Source organism: Lepidochelys kempii, chromosome 10, assembly GCF_965140265.1.
Source record: "Lepidochelys kempii isolate rLepKem1 chromosome 10, rLepKem1.hap2, whole genome shotgun sequence".
Taxonomy (NCBI): domain Eukaryota; kingdom Metazoa; phylum Chordata; order Testudines; family Cheloniidae; genus Lepidochelys; species Lepidochelys kempii.
Genome location: NC_133265.1, coordinates 67,166,845 through 67,186,695, shown reverse-complemented (window position 1 = coordinate 67,186,695; position 19,851 = coordinate 67,166,845). Strand labels below are relative to the sequence as shown.

Sequence of the window (19,851 nt, the reverse complement as noted above, 5' to 3'; positions counted from 1 at the left end):
TCCACAACCTCCCTAGGCAGTCTGTTCCATTGTCCAGCTGTTCTTACAGTTCGGAAGTTTTTCCTGAGATTTAATCTAAATCTGCTATGCTGTAGTTTGAACCTATTTTCTCTTGTCCTGCCCGGCAAGAGAGAACAATTTTTCTCCATCTTTTTTATAGCAGCCTTTCAAGTATTTGAAGAGGGCTACCATGTCCCTTCTTACTCGCCTTTTTCCCCAACTAAACATCCCCAGTTCCTTCAGCCTTTGCTCATATGGTTTGCATTTCATCCCTTTGGTCATCTTTGTCGCTCACCTCTGGATCCTTTCCAGTTTCTCTGCATCCTTTCTAATATAGCAGTGATCAGAATTGGACACAGCACTCCAACTGAGGCCCAACGAGCACCGAATAGTGCGGTACTATCGCCTCCCATGACTTGCATGCTATGCCTCTGTTAATGCAACCTAAAATTGCATTTGCTTTTTTTGCAGCAGCATCACGTTGTTGACTCATGTTGAGGTTGTGATCCACCACAACTCCCAGATCCTTTTCAGCCGTGCTTCCAGCAGCAAGCCAGTTATCTCCCATTCTGTATTTGCGCATTTGGTTTTTCTGCCCTAAATGTAGCACCTTTTCTTTGTCTTTGTTGAATTTCATTTTGTTGTGGATAGCCCGGTTCTCCAGTTTATTCAGATCCCTTTGAATTTTAGCTCTATTCTCCAAAGTGTTTGCAACCCCCCTCCCCCCCCCCCCCGCCAGCTTTGTGTCATCTGCAGATTTGATCAGTATGCTCTCTATTTGTACATCCAGGTCATTAATAAAGACGTTAAATAACACCGGACGCAGAACACACCCCTGTGGAACCCCACTTGAGACCTCCTTTCAATCTGACATCATTCTATTAATAGTTACTCTTTGTTTGCAGTTGTTTAACCAATTATGTATCCATTTAATGATAGTTCTACCAAGCCTGCATTTCCCCAACTTACTTATGAGAATGTCATGTGGGACTGTCAAAATCCTTGCCAAAGTCCAGGTATATTATGTCCACCAAACCAGTTACCTTGTCAGAGAGGGAAATCAAGTTGGTTTGGCGTAGTCAGGGCTGGCCTTACCATGAGGCAAACTGAGGAGGGGGGCACCACTAGGACCCAGAGCGTAGAAAATTGTGTCTACTGCTGGTGCATATGTATTCTCTCTGCTCTAGATGCACAGAGATGGTGGAGTGCTGTGCTGGAGGAAGGAGGGCACAAGAGACATAACAGGCAGGCAGGGAAAAGGTGAGAGGGAACAACAGAAAACAGTAGGAGCTGCAGGGAGAGAGAGGAGGAGGAACCCCTTATGTTCCTACTCAACGGGTAGTGATCAATGGCTCCATGTCTAGTTGGCAGCCGGTATCAAGTGGAGTGCCCCAAGGGTCGGTCCTGGGGCCGGTTTTATTCAATATCTTCATAAATGATCTGGAGGATGGTGTGGATTGCACTCTCAGCAAATTTGCAGATGATACTAAACTGGGAGGAGTGGTAGATACGCTGGAGGGGAGGGATAGGATACAGAAGGACCTAGACAAATTGGAAGATTGGGCCAAAAGGAATCTGATGAGGCTCAATAAGGATAAGTGCAGGGTCCTGCACTTAGGACGGAAGAACCCAATGCACAGCTACAGACTAGGGACCGAATGGCTAGGCAGCAGTTCTGCGGAAAAGGACCTAGGGGTGACAGTGGACGAGAAGCTGGATATGAGTCAGCAGTGTGCCCTTGTTGCCAAGAAGGCCAATGGCATTTTGGGATGTATAAGTAGGGGCATAGCGAGCAGATCGAGGGACGTGATCGTTCCCCTCTATTCGACATTGGTGAGGCCTCATCTGGAGTACTGTGTCCAGTTTTGGGCCCCACACTACAAGAAGGATGTGGAAAAATTGGAGAGAGTCCAGCGAAGGGCAACAAAAATGATTAGGGGACTGGAACACATGAGTTATGAGGAGAGGCTGAGGGAGCTGGGATTGTTTAGCCTGCAGAAGAGAAGAATGAGGGGGGATTTGATAGCTGCTTTCAACTACCTGAAAGGGGGTTCCAAAGAGGATGGCTCTAGACTGTTCTCAATGGTAGCAGATGACAGAACGAGGAGTAATGGTCTCAAGTTGCAGTGGGGGAGGTTTAGATTGGATATTAGGAAAAACTTTTTCACTAAGAGGGTGGTGAAACACTGGAATGTGTTACCTAGGGAGGTGGTAGAATCTCCTTCCTTAGAGGTTTTTAAGGTCAGGCTTGACAAAGCCCTGGCTGGGATGATTTAACTGGGAATTGGTCCTGCTTTGAGCAGGGGGTTGGACTAGATGACCTTCTGGGGTCCCTTCCAACCCTGATATTCTATGATTCTATGTACCTCTCTAGCACCCCCAGGAGCCTGGACTGATTAACACCAGCTCCTCAGGGAGCTTCCTGTTTCCTGCTGCTTCCCTGAACCCACTTGAGGAGAACAGGCAGTCAACTGAAGTAGCAGGAGCCAGTTAGGCCCTTAAGATGCTGATATCTTCCCTCACTCAGGCCCTGCTACCAGCCTGCTTATTTGTCCCCTTCAGTTGAGTGTTGAGGGCCTCTATAGCTGGCACAGAACAGCAGTCATGACTGAAAGAAGAAAACGCCCCTCTGGGGCAGCATTCAGAAAAAGAGAGAAAGCAAAGGAAGCTTTTCTATCTAAGCAGGAAGGAGCTCTCCTGAGATACATAGACACAGATGTTCACAGTGAGCCTTCCGGCCCCTGTGAGGAGGTGCCTGATGTTCTAGTTAGTCAGAGTGCGAGTAACCTGGCAGCTACTGCAGCATCCATATCTCCATCTCAAATGGATGTAACCATGCACATTCCTGAAGAAAAGTGTAGATCAGAGAAGAGAGTGGTGGAGGGGCAAGAAACAGCTGTTGCTGAGTTTAGTTCCTTAAGTCTAGATGATCCAGGACTGTGGACCCACTCGAGCAGTATCCTGAGGGACTTCCTTGTACTGCATGGGCCACAGCAAGTGAAAAACTTCATGTTCCCCAAAGACAATGAAAATAGAAGTTTCCATCCAACACATTACTGGTGTGAAATCCCCAATGGTGACAAAGTGGAGAGGCCATGGCTTATATACTCAAAAACCCAGAATGCTGCATACTGTTTTTGTTGCAAACTCTTCCAGTCTAATGTTCCAGCCACATTGGGTTCTACAGGAACAAAGGACTGGAAAAATCTGGCTAGAAATCTGGCATGCCATGAGAAGGCAGCAAATCACCAGAGAGCATTCCATAGGTGGAAAGAGCTTCAGATGAGACTAAGGTTAAAGGCCACCATAGATGATGAGCATCAAGAGAAGATTGCATCAGAGTCTCTTTACTTGCAAAATGTTCTGAAAAGGCTCATTGCCCTTGTGAGAATGCTTGCTACCCAAAACCTAGCATAGTGTGACACTTCAGATCAGCTGTATGTGCCAAACAATGGAAACTTCCTTAAAATTGTGGAGCTGATGGCTGAGTTTGGTGCTGTACTCCAGGAGCATCTAAGAAGAGTCACCACCCAAGAAATGTACACACACAACTACCTTGGAAAAACAATTCAAAATGAGATCATACAGTTACTGGCAACAAAAGTCAAACAGAAGATTGTGGCAGATCTGAAGTCAGCAAGATATTACTCTGTTATTCTGGACTGCACACCTGACATCAGCCATACGGAACAAATGACTTTAATGGTACATTTTGTAACAACAACAGAACCTAGTGAAAATGTCCCTGCAATGGTGACTGTCAGAGAGCATTTTCTAAAATATATTGACATTGATGATACTACAGGAGCTGGTATGACAAATGTGCTTCTTAAAAAGCTGGAAGATACGGGAATTGCAATAGCTGACATGAGAGGTCAGAGCTACGATAATGGTGCCCATGAGAGGAAAGAACAGAGGAGTGCAGAAACGGATCCAAGAGTTAAACCCTCAAGCTTTTTTTGTCCCATGCAGTTCTCATTCACTGAACTTGGTGGTCAGTGATGCAGCATCAGCTTCTAGTGAGGCTGCTGAATTTTTTAATGTAATTCAAAGCATCTATGTATTTTTCTCTGCATCAACTCATCGATGGCAAATTTTGAAGCAACATCTGGGAACATCCTCTCTGACACTGAAACCACTGAGTGCCACATGATGGGAAAGTCAAGTGGAGGCAATAAAGCCTATCAAACACCAAATTGGGAAGATAGATGATGCCATAGTTGCCATTATGGAGGATAATGCTATGACAGGAACTGTTCGTGGGAGAACAGTGGCAGAGGGAAATGGAATCACCAGAAATATACATAACTTCAAATTTCTGTGTGGCTTAGTGTTGTGGCATGACATACTGTTTGAAATAAATGTTGTAAGCAAGAGACTCCAAGGTGTTGACCTTGATATATCTGAAACAATGGAACAACTGGACAAAGCAAAGTCATACTGACAGTCTTACCAGTCAGATGAGGGATTTCAAAACGTTCTGAAGAGTGCGCAGAAGCTGGCAGAGGAACTTCACACTGAAGCTATTTTCCCACCCATTCAAGAATACAAGAGTCACCAAAGAAGAAGAAAACATTTTGATTACGAGACACGGGATAATCCCATAAAAGACCCCACACAACAATTCAAAGCTGAATTCTTTAACCAGGTGCTAGATTGTGCAATACAAGCAGTTGAACGTTTCATGTAGCTCAAGGAACACAGCAGTATATTTGGGATGTTGTATGATATTCCCAAACTCCTCACTATACCTGAAGAAGACCTACACCAGCAATGCAGGGCACTAGAGACAGTGTTGACACATGATGACATGCGTGATATTGATGCGAGTGATTTAGGTGATGAACTGAAAGCCCTTTCAAGATACATTTTAGCAGGATCAACTCCAAAGGCTGTTCTGGAATATATGTGCACAAATAAGATGACCACCCTCTTTCCAAATGCTTTTGTTGCTCTGCGCATACTTCTGACACTTCCTTTAACAGTTGCCAGTGGAGAACGCAGCTTCTCCAAGCTGAAGTTAATAAAAACATCAAGGACATTGCTCCACAATGACACAGGAGAGGCTGGTCGGCCTTGCAACCATCTCAGTAGAGCATGAGCTGGCCCAGACTGTGGACTTTCAGGAAGCAGTTCACGTCTTTGCACAGGAAGCACCACTTTGATTATTCAAACAGATAAAAATGCCAGTGTTTACTATGCAGACAAGAAAAGTTACATTTGCTGTTCAGGCCTTTGAAAGTTAAGTATTACTTCAAATTTTGGAACAAGGCATTTTAAGTTGTTCCCCTTTATTGGGGTAGGTAACAGAGCAGTACCATGAGAGGAGTAGAACAGGAAGAAGGCAGAATTGAGACCTTTCAAAGTTTTGGCCCAAGCAAGGGGGCATGGGGGCGTCATTTGAGCTCCCCGCCTCAGGTGCCGAAATGTTGTGGGCTGGCCCTGGGCGTGGTTGGTTCTTAGTAAGTGCATGATCAACCCTTCATCCTCCAGGTATTTGCAAATTGAATGTTTTATACATTGCTCGAGTAGCTTCCCAGATATCGAAGTCAGGCGACTGGTCTATAGGTCCCCAGCTCCTCCTTTTCTCCTTTTTTTTAAAGATGGGCACCATGTTAGCCCTTCTCCAGTGTTCTGGGACTTCTCCTGTCATCCAGGAGTTTGCAAGTATTATAGCCAATGGTGCAATATCTTCAGCTAATTCCTTCAGCACCTGGGGTGAGTAGCATCAAGCCCTGCTGACTTGAATTCATTCAAATTAGTTAGGAGATCTCTGACTTATTCTTTACTTATCCTGATCTGCATCCCTTCCCCTTTATTGTCTATGGTAACTGTGCTAGTCATCCAGTCACATGTTATTTTTTGTGAGAAGACTGAAGCAAGGTGGGCATTGAGCATCTCTGCCTTCCTATCATCTTCTGTTATCAGCTCACCACCTCCATTGAGCAGCGGACCCGCACCATCCTTGATCTTTCTTTTTTGTCAGACATATTTGTAGAACCCCTTCCTGTTGTCTCTAACCTTTCTTGCTAGCTGTAACTTATTCTTTGACTTGGCTTTCCTGATTTTTGTCCCTGCACTCTCGTGCTATTCCCGTGTAAACTTCCTTGATGACATGCCCCTCTTTCCATTTCCTGTATGTATCCCTTCTGGTTTTTAGATCGCTAAAAAGCTCCCTGTTCAACCATATTGTTCTCCTGTGGCTCTTCTTATCTCCCCTCTGCGTCACAATAGCTTGATGTTGAGCTTCTAGTATTACATCTTTTAGGATCTGCCAGCTCCCTTCGGCATTCTGATACCTGCAGTCTCCCTAGGTCCCATTGCCTTTTCAAATAGGGCTGGTCCTGGGCCACATAATATACAAGGCTTTGTGTATTCTGCAGTAAGCTGGACTGAAACTCTGCAGCAAGACTCCTGACATCAGCTGTGGCAGATTGGAAATGGTGTGGCAAGCCCATATTAAAAAATGGAGGGATTTTTAAAAATTAATTAAATCTGAAAATGATTAGTAAAAGTCAGTCCGCAGACCACAGGAGTCAGCACAGGAGCTGTTTACATTTTTGAGGTTACCCTCACCATGGTAAGGGCTAGCAACTTTTTTTTTGTTTTGGGTTTTTTTTTTTTTAATGAAAGTTGGATTCTGGAGCACAGGGGTGTGGAATGCATGAGGCTCTGGTTAAAGAATTTGGTTTTATGTGTTTGGCCAAAGGTCCACACTCAAAGCACTCTTCATGTAGATGAAAGAATTATGATCCAGTGGACAAGCCCAAATATTTGATTCAGCCCTGATTTGACATTTCCCACTTTATCCCTGCCCCCCAGTAAAGTAATAAAATCGCAGTTTCAACACTGTAAAACCCAACAATAACAAACCCAGTATTGTGAATGAGCATATCATGCCTTCAGGCCACCCTTCCCGACAGCTATGGGCAGACAGGATGTAGAACGTGGCAGAATTTTTGATCTCTGAGCATAGCAGAGAGCAGGACTTTTGTCAGTTTTAATCTCCCACTGGCTCATGAGAATGAAGCTGGCAGGAGAGAATGGAGGTATTTGTGCTCATGCAGCCTGTAAAATTTGTCATTTGTTGTTGTTTCAACAACTTAGCTACCTTGGTTTTTATTTTCAAGCTCGTTTATTCTTTACTCAGGATTCACAAACCTTTATATCTTAGGGGTAAGACCACAAACCAGGGTGGCCAAATTTTGCCCACTCAAGGACTGTCCTGTTTTGGCAACATGTGAAGCTTGGTTTGCTTGGGTGCATATAACCTGCAGGCAACGTCTCTGCATCAGAAGCGATTCAGTCGGACAGAGAAATTCAGGCACAACAAACTCTACTCTGCTTACTTGTTGTTTTAACCAACCTCCAAAGTTAGCAACAAGATTTCTCTCAACTCAACTCCTATACCTTCAAAGAAACAGACCTAGCAATTGCGCCACCTGGTGGCTAACAGTAATATTGCAAAAACATCATTGAGAGCTTGCTGGGGATACACTTTGTTAGCAGAAAATGGAGCAATTTGCAGCTGCCTTCATGTGACCATCTGGATCAAGGTGGAACATTGCATTCTGGGAAGGGTAGGTCCTGATCCAGACAAAAAATTAAGCATGTGCATAATTTTAAGCACATAAATAGTCTTGTTGGCTTTGAAGTTATGTAGATGCTTAAGTGGTTTGTTGGATCAGAGTCATAAGCTCCTGGGTCCCAGCTTCATATTGAAGATTAAGGCAACGCAGCCATTAATAAATTTTAACTATCGGGTTTTTTGTAAATATGGTGCTAATTAGAGATGCATTCAACTGCAGGACTGCTGCTTCTGCTTAGCAAGGCCATGCCCGCCTGGATTATTTGGGCTTCAGTTAACTCTTCATTGTCTTCTTTAAATCTTGTTGTGGTCCTGAGCATGCACAGAAGCAAAGGAAGGATTGATGCCTTTATATTGTCATTTCTTGCTGTGCGTACAGTAATCTTCAGTCACTTCCAGCAGCAGAGATGCCATTTTGCTCTTTTTTCTTTTTTTTTTGCTGATTCTACTTTCACATGCCTAGAGTCTTTTCTTTTTTTCACTTTTAGAGTGGAGTAATTATTTTTTATTGTTAGATTCTGTTTGTAGTCCCACCCTTTTGTGAAGTTTTTTTTTTTTTTTAAAAGCCGGTGAAAAATGCATTGCCCACTTGTAGTTTTAGGGTATGATCCACAGCAGAGGAAGAATTATGCTTTGGTTAAAGTGATATGCAGTCTTGAAAATCGAGGGCCAAATTTTGCAGTTCTTAGGCAATTTCTATGGAAGTTTGGCTTGATTTAAGTACCACAGAATTAGGATAATAGAAACTAGTGATGGAAAACATTTGTTGGACCAGAGTTTCAAATAATGGAGGTGAAGGTCTACATGCAAAGTATGCTGCATGGAAATTATATCCATGCACAACTGGTATTTGCCTGATTACTTAGACCTGCCCTCCATAGCACAAGGTGCAAGGAAGACTACATTTGGTGAAGCTGTGATGGTGATTGCATTTCACTAAAGCAATATGTTCATAATTTGTGAAGTACTTTGGGTTCCTCTGGGAAGAAAGACATGATATTAGACATTTGTTGAAAGATGTATTATTTTAAATAATTGCTGAAAAAAGGATCTGTTCATTCTGGTGGCTCCCAGTAGCTTACACTACTCTATTTAAAAAACATGTATTTTCCTTCTTTAGCTGAAATGGGTAAATTGATGGAGATAAAAACGCCAGCATGGTGGAAAGCGAGTAATCTGTTCCACCAATAGATTCTGAATAAGGTTGCTTTTAGCCATTCTTTCTGTTAATTAGCTAATTGCAGAATATCAAGATGCTTTGTCTTTGTTGGTAATAATGAGCAACTTTAACCAGTTTGCAGTTTGACTTGATTGCTGTACTCTGACTCCAGAAATTTCAGTGGGAGATTTGGATTTCTGCAGTGCTTCTGTGTGCTTTTTCCAGTCAAAGGCACTTACTGCATATCATAAGTCAGTGGTTACTGCTCTGCAATTTAAATGCCCTGTTTTTGTGGTTTCTACATCCACATATGTATCTATGCACAGTCAAGTTAATCTTTCCTGTTTGCGTCACGTTTTCGTGATAGCAAAATACGTTTGCCATATAGAATACCTTGTCAAACATAATGGGCCAGCTTCTGCTCTGATGGCACCAAGCAGCCAGAAAACCATCTCAGCTGATTGCTTCCCCCTACATGGGGTGATTGCCACACCGCCAAGAGCCAGAGCCGTGGCTGCATACCGTGCTACCTCCCAGCACAGGAGGCCTTCCTAAGGGAAAGAGGATGTGGCTGGGATGACTATGTGCTGCGACTGCCTGTATAGACCCTTGGTGGCCAGGTGTAAGTTAGTGGGGCTCTAGGAAATGTTCCATTATTCCAAATGTAGAGCCAAAATCTGCTGTTTTCTCCCTTGGGTAGCTGTGCAAGCACTGCTGATAGTAACAGCCCCTGAGCTCCAGGCACCGTAGGGCCTGCTGGGAAGCTGAACACCCGAAAAGGGGGGCAGGGAGGAAGAGGAGGGGTCATGGCCCCCCCCACTCTGCACTAGCCTGCACAGTGGGGCATCACACAAAAGGGAACAATCTCTTCTATCCTAGTGGATGGAACAGGCTGCATCTCCCCCATGTGCAAGAAGCAGCTCTATGAAGGTTTGGGCTTCTCTGGAGCACAGTCTCGCCAGTGCTTCTCCTAGGAACGCGGAGCTCGGCACCACCCCCAGACAGGACTGTGGTTTAATCGCCACAGTGTAGCCCAGAGAGTTAGTACCTCACTCTCCAAACAGTCTCCTTGCTTCCAGTGGAGCTACTTGTGGCTTAAATGCTACAGAACCCAGCCTTCAGGAATGAGCTGGGAACACTACATGAGGAGCCAGCTAGAACGCTGCAAGGCTGGGCCCTTATTGAGGTTGTTTACAAACTAAAAGGATTTGTGCATGAAAAATTATGGCAAAATTGTCCTTTATGTGGTTTTGCAGTTTCAGGACAACTGCACCTGTGTTCTTCCTCCATGGCCCACCAAGGGCACCCACTGGGCCTTCTCGCTCCCAGCAGTCACCTCTCCTCTGGGTGGAGACTCACGTTTCATTCCCTCCTGACCAGGGATTTTAAGGCTGCACAGCTCCCTGCTCGACACTGTGATATCCCCAGCAAGCCAGACTGCCTAAACAGGCCAGTGTCTGCACTTCGCTTTCACTCTGAAGGCGATGAACAGTGTATTGCCAAGAGTGATAAGTTACCACCCAGCTCCTTTTAAGCAAGCACACTGATTCTTAAGGTGAAACCGCTTTAGAGAAAACATTAAGACAAGAAAAGCACCTATACACATGCTAAAAGGCTTACCCCAGAGGTCACCCCAACTCCAACCTAGGACTCTGGTAGGTTTTAGTGCTTCAAACCCCACAACGAGGTTTTTTCCTTGGTTACAAGTTCATCCATCTTTGCTTCAGAACCAAGGCTGGGCAGATCAGCCATTTCTTCATACAGCTCGGGCCTCTGCTCTTGGCCTTCTGTAACAGGTAATCACCAGACAATGACCCTTTCTTGAGGGCATAGTGTCAAATGACTCGGTTTTTGCATTAACCTCTCCATATGGATTTCCCGGGAAATCCACTTAACACTTATTTTCCCAAAAATCCATACTGGTCTGGCACATTCTTAGTATTATCTAGACCAGGGTGGGCAAACTTTTTGGCCTGAAGGCTACATCAGGTTTTGGAAATTGTATGGAGGGCTGGATAGGGGAGGCTGTGCCTCCCCAAACAGCCAGGCGTGGCTTGGCCCCCATCCCCTATCCCCTGCTTCTCACCCCCTGATGCCTCCCCCCCCCGGGACTCCTGCCCCATCCAACCCCCCGTTCCCTGATGGCCCCCCGGGACTCCTGCCCCATCCACTCACACCCCCGCTCCCTGTCCCCTGACTGTCCCCAGAACCCCACCCCTGACTGCCCCCTGCCGCCCCATCCAACCCCTCCTCTCATTCCTGCCTGCCCCCCGGGACCCCTGCCCCATCCAACCATCCCTTCTCCCTGTCCCCTGACTGCCCCCATTCAACCCCCCTGCTCCCCGCCTTCTGACTGCCCTGAGCTCATCCACACCCCCGCCCCCTGACCACACCCCCAAACTCCCCTGCCTTCTATCCAACCCCCTACCCCCCCCCGCTCCCTGCCCCCTTACCACACTGCCTGGAGCACCGGTGGCCGGCGGCACGGCTGCACCAGAACAGGCAGCCGCACCGCTCAGCCGAAGCCAGCCACGCACCGCATAGCACTGAGCACTGGGCTCTGCAGCTGGACTGCCCCGGGAGCTCGCAGCCCTGCTGCCCAGAGCATTGCACTGGCGGCGGAGCGAGCTGAGGCTGCGGGGGATGGGGAACAGCAGGGAGGGGCCGGGGGCTAGCCTCCTGGGCCAGGAGCTCAGGAGCCGGGCAGGAGGGTCCCGCGGGCCAGATGTGGCCCGTAGTTTGCCCACCTCTGGTCTAGTCAGTATAGTCTGTCCCATCTGCCCCCACAGAAGTTACGTACAATCCCAGCCCACAATCATATATAAACTGAATACAATAAGGTCTTTCAAGGAGATTGCAGAAATTGTCTGATCTGTTACTCATGTTTGTTGACCTTAGCAACATGCTTTTCTAAAACCCCTGCGCCAACTAGTGCTGTGGGGGGTGCATGTACCACTCAATGTGGGGAGTGCATGTTCCACTTGCAGACCTGCACCTCGCACGTTGCATTTAATTACCACAAGCCTAGTAAAAGGGCTCCAAAGTTGGGCCATTTGGCGAGCAACCAAATGCTGGGAGGCGCTACTGTGCTAAGCTTGTTTAGAAAGAAAGCTGTTGTTATTCATTAAGCAGCTGAAAGCAACAGAAGTAAAGGAGAGAAAACTGGAAATCTGAAACCACCTGCTTTATTTTAGGGGTAATTGAACTAAATGATTATGATGTGGTCAATGCACAGATCAGATTCATGCACAGCGTGGCTCAAGAGTCAGTGCACCGTCTGTTTTGCTTCAGAAAAAACAACCCCCTCCAATTTGATTGCAGGTTATACCAGGCACTTTAAAATCTGTCTGTTTCCTTCCAGAAGCAAAACAAAGCAGCAGTTAGGCGGTGTAGTAGACAGTTGCTCCTTTCATTCACTATGTTTCTGTGACTACAGCACACTGTCTTAACATGGGTGCACTTATCTCTTTTGTTCCCGGTTTGAGCAATTCAGGGTTTTTCCCCCCTTGCATTGATCTTGCTGGCATTGAGGGAAATAGCAGATCCAAATCTTAGTGGATTTAATCAAAACATCCTGGACGATGGCAGTGATTTGGGGCTGAGCTCAGCAGCAGGGAGCTGGCAGCGTGGCTGCTGTCCTCCTAAGTATCCCTTTGTGGAAAATAGTAGTCGTTTTCAAGGAGTGCTGAAGTTATTCAGTTAGTTAAATAAGAGGCATTTGTAACTTCAGCAGTCAATCAAAAGGGGCCCGTCATGTTTCTCTTTTGTATGTTTCTCTTTTAAGGTCAGGCTTGACAAAGCCCTGGCTGGGATGATTTAACTGGGAATTGGTCCTGCTTTGAGCAGGGGGTTGGACTAGATGACCTTCTGGGGTCCCTTCCAACCCTGATATTCTATGATTCTATGATTCTATGGCAGGTCATGCAGGTTTTCCCCTAATAGTCTCACGTGGGCAGGCTGCACAGAGTCTTATCAAACCGCAAAAGAACAGAGAACCTTCTGTATTACTGAGTTCTGTTTCCCCCTAAACTCAATGAAAATTTTGCCTTTGAGTTCAACAGTAACTGGATGGGGTCCTGCATGACACTAAGGACATGCCTATTTTGCAATAAAAGACCCATGGGATGGCCACGACTGACTCCAGTCAGCTGACTCAGGTCGCCAGGCTCGGGCTGTGTGGCTATAAAATTGAACTGTAGACGTTCAGCCTTGGTAGGGTGACCAGATGTCCTGATTTTATAGGGACAGTCCCAATATTTGGGGCTTTTTCTTATATAGGCTCCTATTACCCTCCACCCCGTCCCGATTTTTCACACTTGCTGTCTGGTCACCCTAAGGCTTGGGCCAGAGCCTGGGCTCTGAGACCTTCACCCCTTGTGTGGTCTCAGAGCTCGGGCTCCAACCCAAGCCTAGATGTCCACCCTGCAATTTTGTAGCCCTGCAATCTGAACCCTGCGAGCCCAAGTCACCTGAGCCGGGCTCTGAAACTCAGTGCCGCAGGTTTTTTATCACAGTGTAGACATACCCTTAGAGATGGACTCCACCCCCATATAGTATCTAGAGACCTTAATCTGAAGGGTGTAGGTCACAGCCCTGTCAGTGAAGGTAGGAAATGTCTGGTCCTCGGCAACACAACGGAAGGTTGGAGTGTACATGTAAGGCAGTGGGAGCTTTACAAGCTCATCCTGGAGCTGTCCAGTGCAGATTTACGTTTAATAACTTTTGGAAAGATTGTGGTGTGCACAATTTTCTAGAACAGTGAAAAGCTCTTTGATGACTGCCTAAGATGACACAAAGGCAGTGGGGTGGTCAGTCAATGGATGAACGTACTGAGGAATAGAGAACAGGTGAGCAGCAAGACCGAGAGAGAACTCAACACCTCCCTTCCCCATACCTCCTCGTTGCTGCTCATAGCTGGCAACAGAAGCTGCCAGGGAATGTGGCAAGTGGTCTGACTGCACTGCAGACAGTGCTCGGGATAGGATCCTCACTCCTGCAGAGTCCAGAACATCATCTGATATAACACCCCATCCCCCTGTCTCAGGGTCATGTGAATATCCTTCCTTGGGACTCTGTGTAAGAAAAGTTCCTCCTGATCAGCATTCAACGCTAAGCGTGTCTTCACTCTTCAGTATCAGTCTTCACTCCTCAGATGATTTGCAGCTGTTAGTTTTATTCCAGGAAAAACTCCACTGGCATTGTACGCCACATCTTTCTACAATGCAGTCCATGGCTGACTTCAAATTTAACATGGAGATGTAGCTGCAGAGACTGCCACTGTGATCCCATGTGCAGTGCTCCTTTTAGCCACATTGTCTGGCCCATTCTGGACCTAGTTTCTCTCCTGTTCATACTGAAGATGAGGGGTGACTGCAAATTGGGTGCATCCCCCAGGCTCCTGGTAAATTATCATCGTAGACCTTGTTAGTATGAAGTTTAGACACTTCTAGCTTTAAGTAGCATAATATTTGTTGCAATCTGAAAGCCATGGAAACCCTGACTGGCTACCAATCTGCATTTGTAAGTGAGTGGCAGGGTTTGAATGTTTCCCTTCACATTCTTTTTCCTGCAGTTACAGTCTGGTACCTGTATTTAAAATAGGAATTAACCAGGAAATAATCTGATTGGTGGGCCCTCATTTAAACAGGTTATGAATGTCAGTGAAAACCGGGGCTTAGGTAACGTCCTGGACATCTGTTTCTGGTATTGAAGAATGCACAGAATAGCTGTGAAGTTCTTGCCAGTGGCCATACTGAGGTCAGCTAAGGACTTGCTACTAGTCTGAACCCCCAGTCACTCTTTGCTCTTCCTTTATATGAGTTTAAATAAGATCCCTAACACTTACATTCGCGTAGACAAAATTTTGAAAAGTTTTCATGAAATGTCTTAGAAGGTCAGGTTCCTTGCTGGCTCAGAAGCCAGATCATCAGCTGATGTAATGTGGCACCACCAGGCTTAAGTCACTGGAGCTACTCTGATTTACATCCGCTGAGGATCTGGCCCTAGTTCTGTATTGAAAGTTGTTGCCCTATGTCTGTTTGGTGACGAGTGTGACATGAGCTTGGTGGTCTCTGTCCAGTTCTTGGGAGATAAGTACACACCTCACAAAAACCCACAGCACAAGGAGCATTCCTTCGTAGCCTTGTTAGTAGCCTCAGCAGAGACCATGGACCAAATGGGGTATGGAGATGAAGTTATCATTCCTAGTCCAATAGAACAGGAGATGTGACTTCTCTGGAAGAGGGTTGAGAGGAAGGTTGGTCCGGTGGTTAGGGTGCTAGCTTAGAACTCAGGAGACCTATGTGCAAGTCCCTCCACTGCCATAAATTTCCTGTGTGACCTCAGGCATGTCATTTAGTCTGTCTGGTCCTCATCTGTAAAATGGGGATAATGATGCTTCCCTACCTCACAGGGGTGTTGTGGGGAAAAATACATTAAAGATCGTGAGGCCCTCAGATACTGTGGTTATGGGAGCCATATAAGTACCATCGATAGATACATAGGTAGTGCAGGGTGGTAGAAGGTTGCCATATGGCTGCCCCAGTGTCCCTGTTCTGTGGCTAAATTGAGGAATTGACTCTTCAGTTTTGCCACTGAGGTGCTTCGCAGACACATACACTTGTTATAAAATATAAACTAATTAAAATAAACAAGCCCCAAGCACAGAATGGGACCTCCAAGAAGTTGTGAAATCTCCAATCACACCTTTGTGGTTTGTCTGGCTTCTGAGATTGGATGGAACATGGTAACAGTCCTGTGTCCCTTTCTATCCCACAGATTGATGAACTCCCTGAGGGAGCTGTGAAGCCTCCAGCAAATAAGTACCCTATCTTCTTTTTTGGGACTCATGAAACGTAAGTGAATGAACATGGTGGTTTCTTTTGAAATGTGTGGGCCTGAATCTCCTTTCACTCAAACTGTTCTTATTCCTGTGTCTCTCCATTAACATTAATGGAGTAAATCTTGATTGAAACCAGTGTGAGACTAGAGGTAGATACTATGGGCCTGAATCTGGCATTGGTAGTGTAAAAGAGCCTTAACGTGGGTGTGATTGTGAATGTCATCCTACAGGGCCAGGGTGGTGCATCGGGGCCTGCATGTCAATGGGAATCAGGGCCCAGGTTTCTTTCATGTACACATTTTGACATGACTGTTAATGGATCACCGGGAGCTAGATCTATGATAAAAGTACATTGTACTTGAGGTAACCAAGATGAATGTATTGTATTCAAACACCTTTTTGGGCACAGTCCGATCCCATTGAAGCTGGTACCAAAACTCCCGTTGACTTCACTGGGATCAGAATTTGTCCCTTCAGCAATAAAGAGTAGTTTAGAAAGTGTTTTTTCTTAATTGAAACTTGAGTGTCTCTAATTTTGAGCTCAAGTTAATATTAATTTGGGGGAAGTAACTGACTCAAAGTCAGTGAAAGAGCAAGGATTTTCTGTTGACTATGGACCAGATTTTCAAAGGTATTTAGGCACCTGGTGGGATTTTCAAAAGCCCTTTGGCACCTAAAATGCATTGAAATCAGTGGGATCTTAGGCACCTGGGTGCACTTTAAAATCCTGTGAGATACCTAAGTACTTTTAATAATCTGGCCCTGTACACTTGTATTTCTACATAAACATAGAACAGGATAGGGTGAGAAGATTGGTGGTGGGCAAATGGAAAAAGAGCAAAGCTGAAACAGGAGTCTCACGCTATTTCCACTTAGTGCTTAAAATAAATATTCTTCTGTGTTGTGGGGTGGAGGAAGGTGGAACAGAAGGGAGGGTGGAAGAACTGAGCTGGGTGGGGCCATGGGGGGGGGGAAATGAGGAGGGGTAAAGAGTCGCTAAATAATTAATTACCACATCTTAGAATAAGAATAATATTAATTAGATGTTGCTTACTGTTAACTCTGCAGAGGCTTAATTTTGGGCTAATGACTTAGTTTGCCTCAAAGTTATTATTAGCCTGTGATCTGGTTTTTACCTCAGGAATAGAAACGTATTGTGCAATTATCTCCGTATTTTAGAAAGAATAACTAATAATAAACTGCAGAGTGCGTCTCGTTAGCTCTGTTATGGCAGAGCAGTGAAAACTATCCTCCTCCACGAAGGACAATGGAAAGGTCTCAAACCCAGTTTGGGATGATTTTTATTTTTTACCTTGTGTGTAAAAACTGAACTAAAATTTCCATATGTTATGGATGAGATAAATTCAGGTGTGTCAGGGTGAGTTTCACATGATCCGCTGTAATTGTTTTCCCTATAACTTTGGTGTGAGCCCTTGGCCATATGAAGAGAGATCTCTCAGTAGCAGCAAAATTAGGGAATACTTTAGAGATAAAGGAAAGTTAACTTCTTGGGGTTCTTTGCTCTGATGTCACTTTTATCATGTATGTTGGGAGATTACTCGTTAGCTTTTTAAGTAAATGTACATACTCCACATTTGTATTATTATTGTACAAGTGTGGATTTCTCAAAGGCCACATTAGATCCAGGTGCCATTGTGCTAGATGCTCTACAGACACATAGTAAGAGCAGATCCTTGCCCCAAAGAGCCTACAGTTTAAGGCCTCAGTACAGCAGCTCTCTCCATGCTGTCAGGCCCCTGAGGGAATGGGACCACTCATGAATAAAGTTACTCACATGCATAAATGCAAAAAGGATCAAGGCCTAGTTCAACTGAAGCTGCACAAGTGGGAAGAAGGATGGCCCAACGGTCAAGGTGCGAGCATGGGATGATGAAGATCTTTGTTTAATTCCTTTCTCTGTCACTGACCTCCTCTGTCACCTTAGCCAAGTCTTTTAGTCTCTCTCTACCTCAGTTCCCCATCTGTGAAATGGGGATATTAGCCCTACCTTACCTCACAGGGGTGTTGTGGGGATAAACACATGAAAGACTGTGAAGCTCTGAGACTCTACAGTGATGGGGGCCATAAAAGTACGTAGGAGGTAGGAAAAGGGTTACAGTAAAAGATAAAGTGGTTAGGTAGCTATGAGCTTATTTTGATGGGCAGAAGGTTCTCCAATGGGAATGAAGTGGATTTTTTCCCTCCATCATGCTTGATACAAATTATGACTGGCCATGGAAGTGTAAAAATACTAGTCTTTGAGAAATAGTAAGCGAAGAAGAAATGATGGGTTTTTTTAGGTTTTATGTATGAAATTATTGGTATATTTTCCAAAGTTTCTTTATGCCAGGAATTGCCTAGAATGTGAGTAGGATTTTATAATCCAATGATAGCCATGGGTTTTGTAGGTAAATTCTTGCTAATTTTATTTCTTCCTCCCTGCATCGTGATGTCCATTTTTGGGATGGGTTGACCTGCGGCAGAAAGGGCATAGTGCTAAGTCTTTTAGCTGTGATGCCTACAAAATAACTTGGCAATAATTAGGCACCAGGTGTGTTGATAGCACTGCTAGTAATGCCGACCAATATCGTCCCATTGTTTTCTTGTATCCCCTATCAGTTGTCTCTTGTTATACTTAGTTGTAAGCGTTTGTGAGCACAATCCATCTTTTTATTCAGTGTTTGTACAGCGCCTAGCACATTGGGGCCCCTAAGGTAATAATAATAAATACGACAGCCGTTATGGCCACATAACCAAGGGGTAAGTTGTGGCGCATGGGTTCTAGCAGTTCTCCATGCACTTTAATTTTTTATACAGTATTATTTTTAGTCTGTTCCCGATTTGCAGAATTCTCAGCAGTAATTAATATAATACATGAGACTAAGTAATCATTGTTTGTAGAGATGCACAGCATGATTTCGTAACATCAAAAGCTGAGGTCCTGAATTCAGATTCACAGCACTAACACAAAACCAGCCAGAGTGTAATGATTTACTGTGATGAACAAAAGAATAGGCATCACATCTGCAATATGGGTTTAACTTACAGGGAAAAAAATCCTAACAATAGTTTTTGAATGTCAATTTTGTTAAAATGCAGTGCGTTTCTGGGGCCCAAAGACCTCTTCCCATATAAAGAATATAAAGATAAGTTTGGGAAGTCGAACAAACGAAAAGGATTTAACGAAGGACTGTGGGAAATAGAAAACAACCCTGGAGTCAAGTTTACTGGATACCAGGTAAATGACAGCTTCCCTTCCATTCCTCCTTATCTTACTTATATTCCTTTTGAGGGTGTCTTATCCGTGTAACTACTGGGTGGCTGGTGCTAGAAGGCCGTGGTTTGGATAGTATTGAGGGGTTTCTGAGCTGGTGATGGGAATGTAATTGCATAACATAAAGATAAGCATGGTCCCGTACTCTATGACAAATGGGATCTTAATTGTACAGCACAGCCCCTCGGTCTGTGCAGTAGTCTGGAAAATTCTGCAGCAGGTATAGGTGAATTAAAATATAGAGGCTGTTTATTGAATTCTATGTAAATATGGTGACCAGTTCCTTTTGTTGTTTATTTTTATAGCACTGTGCTGCCCTCTAACTTGACATTGTCAATGGGCTGAGGATTTTTGCATTGACAATGCATAAAGCATTATAGAAATTTGGGGAGGGGAGAAGGCAGAGCAGGAGGTTTTGATAGGAGCAGTGACTGCATTTAACAGTTGTCCCTGTCATATGTTAGGGACAGAGTCAGTCAGCCAGAGAGGAATAGTCAAGGGGCTATAGAAACCCAGATTATCTTCTATGGTCCCTCAAGAGCATAAACCACCTCCAAAAGATGGAGGACAACTGTTATCCAATGAGCACTTTCCAAAGTATGGAACGTCTGCAGCTGATCCTGCTATCCTGTATTCCTGTCCCTCATTCTCAGTCATGCAGAAGATGATCTGAATGTTGATAGGGGTGGTATTCAGGGGCGCCTCTGGACTGCTGGAGGAGGACAGGGTGAGAGTTCTCCACCTCCTGGTCAGATCTGAAATTTCCCTCTAGGGAGATGTTGGTTTTTTGGGCTGCCACCCTTTCTACTGATTGGGTCACTTTCCCATACAGCCAAGATCTCTGAGTTTGCATTGCCCAGCACAAACCAGAAAATGACAGATAGATCCTATTGGACTGAGTCATTGGTTTTCCACTCTGCCGACTGCCGTCACCAGCACTTCGGTTTTTCTGTAAACTAGGGCTGTCGATTAATTGTAGTTAACTCACC

The 19,851-nt window shown here is 45.0% G+C and overlaps 1 protein-coding gene across 4 annotated transcripts in view; it reads left to right on the top strand.

Annotated features, from left to right (window-relative positions):
• The window catches only part of HDGFL3 (HDGF like 3), a 59,065-nt gene that overhangs the window by 23,908 nt on the left and 15,306 nt on the right, over positions 1–19,851 (top strand). For all 4 annotated transcript variants that reach the window (XR_012154020.1, XR_012154021.1, XM_073304062.1 and 1 more), the window contains exons 2-3: positions 15,525–15,601; positions 18,688–18,826. Coding sequence is in view for 2 of the 4 variants with exons in the window: in XM_073304062.1 (XP_073160163.1) it covers positions 15,525–15,601; positions 18,688–18,826 (216 nt within the window). In the remaining 2 variants the exon portion in view is untranslated. The remainder of the gene's footprint in view (positions 1–15,524; positions 15,602–18,687; positions 18,827–19,851) is intronic.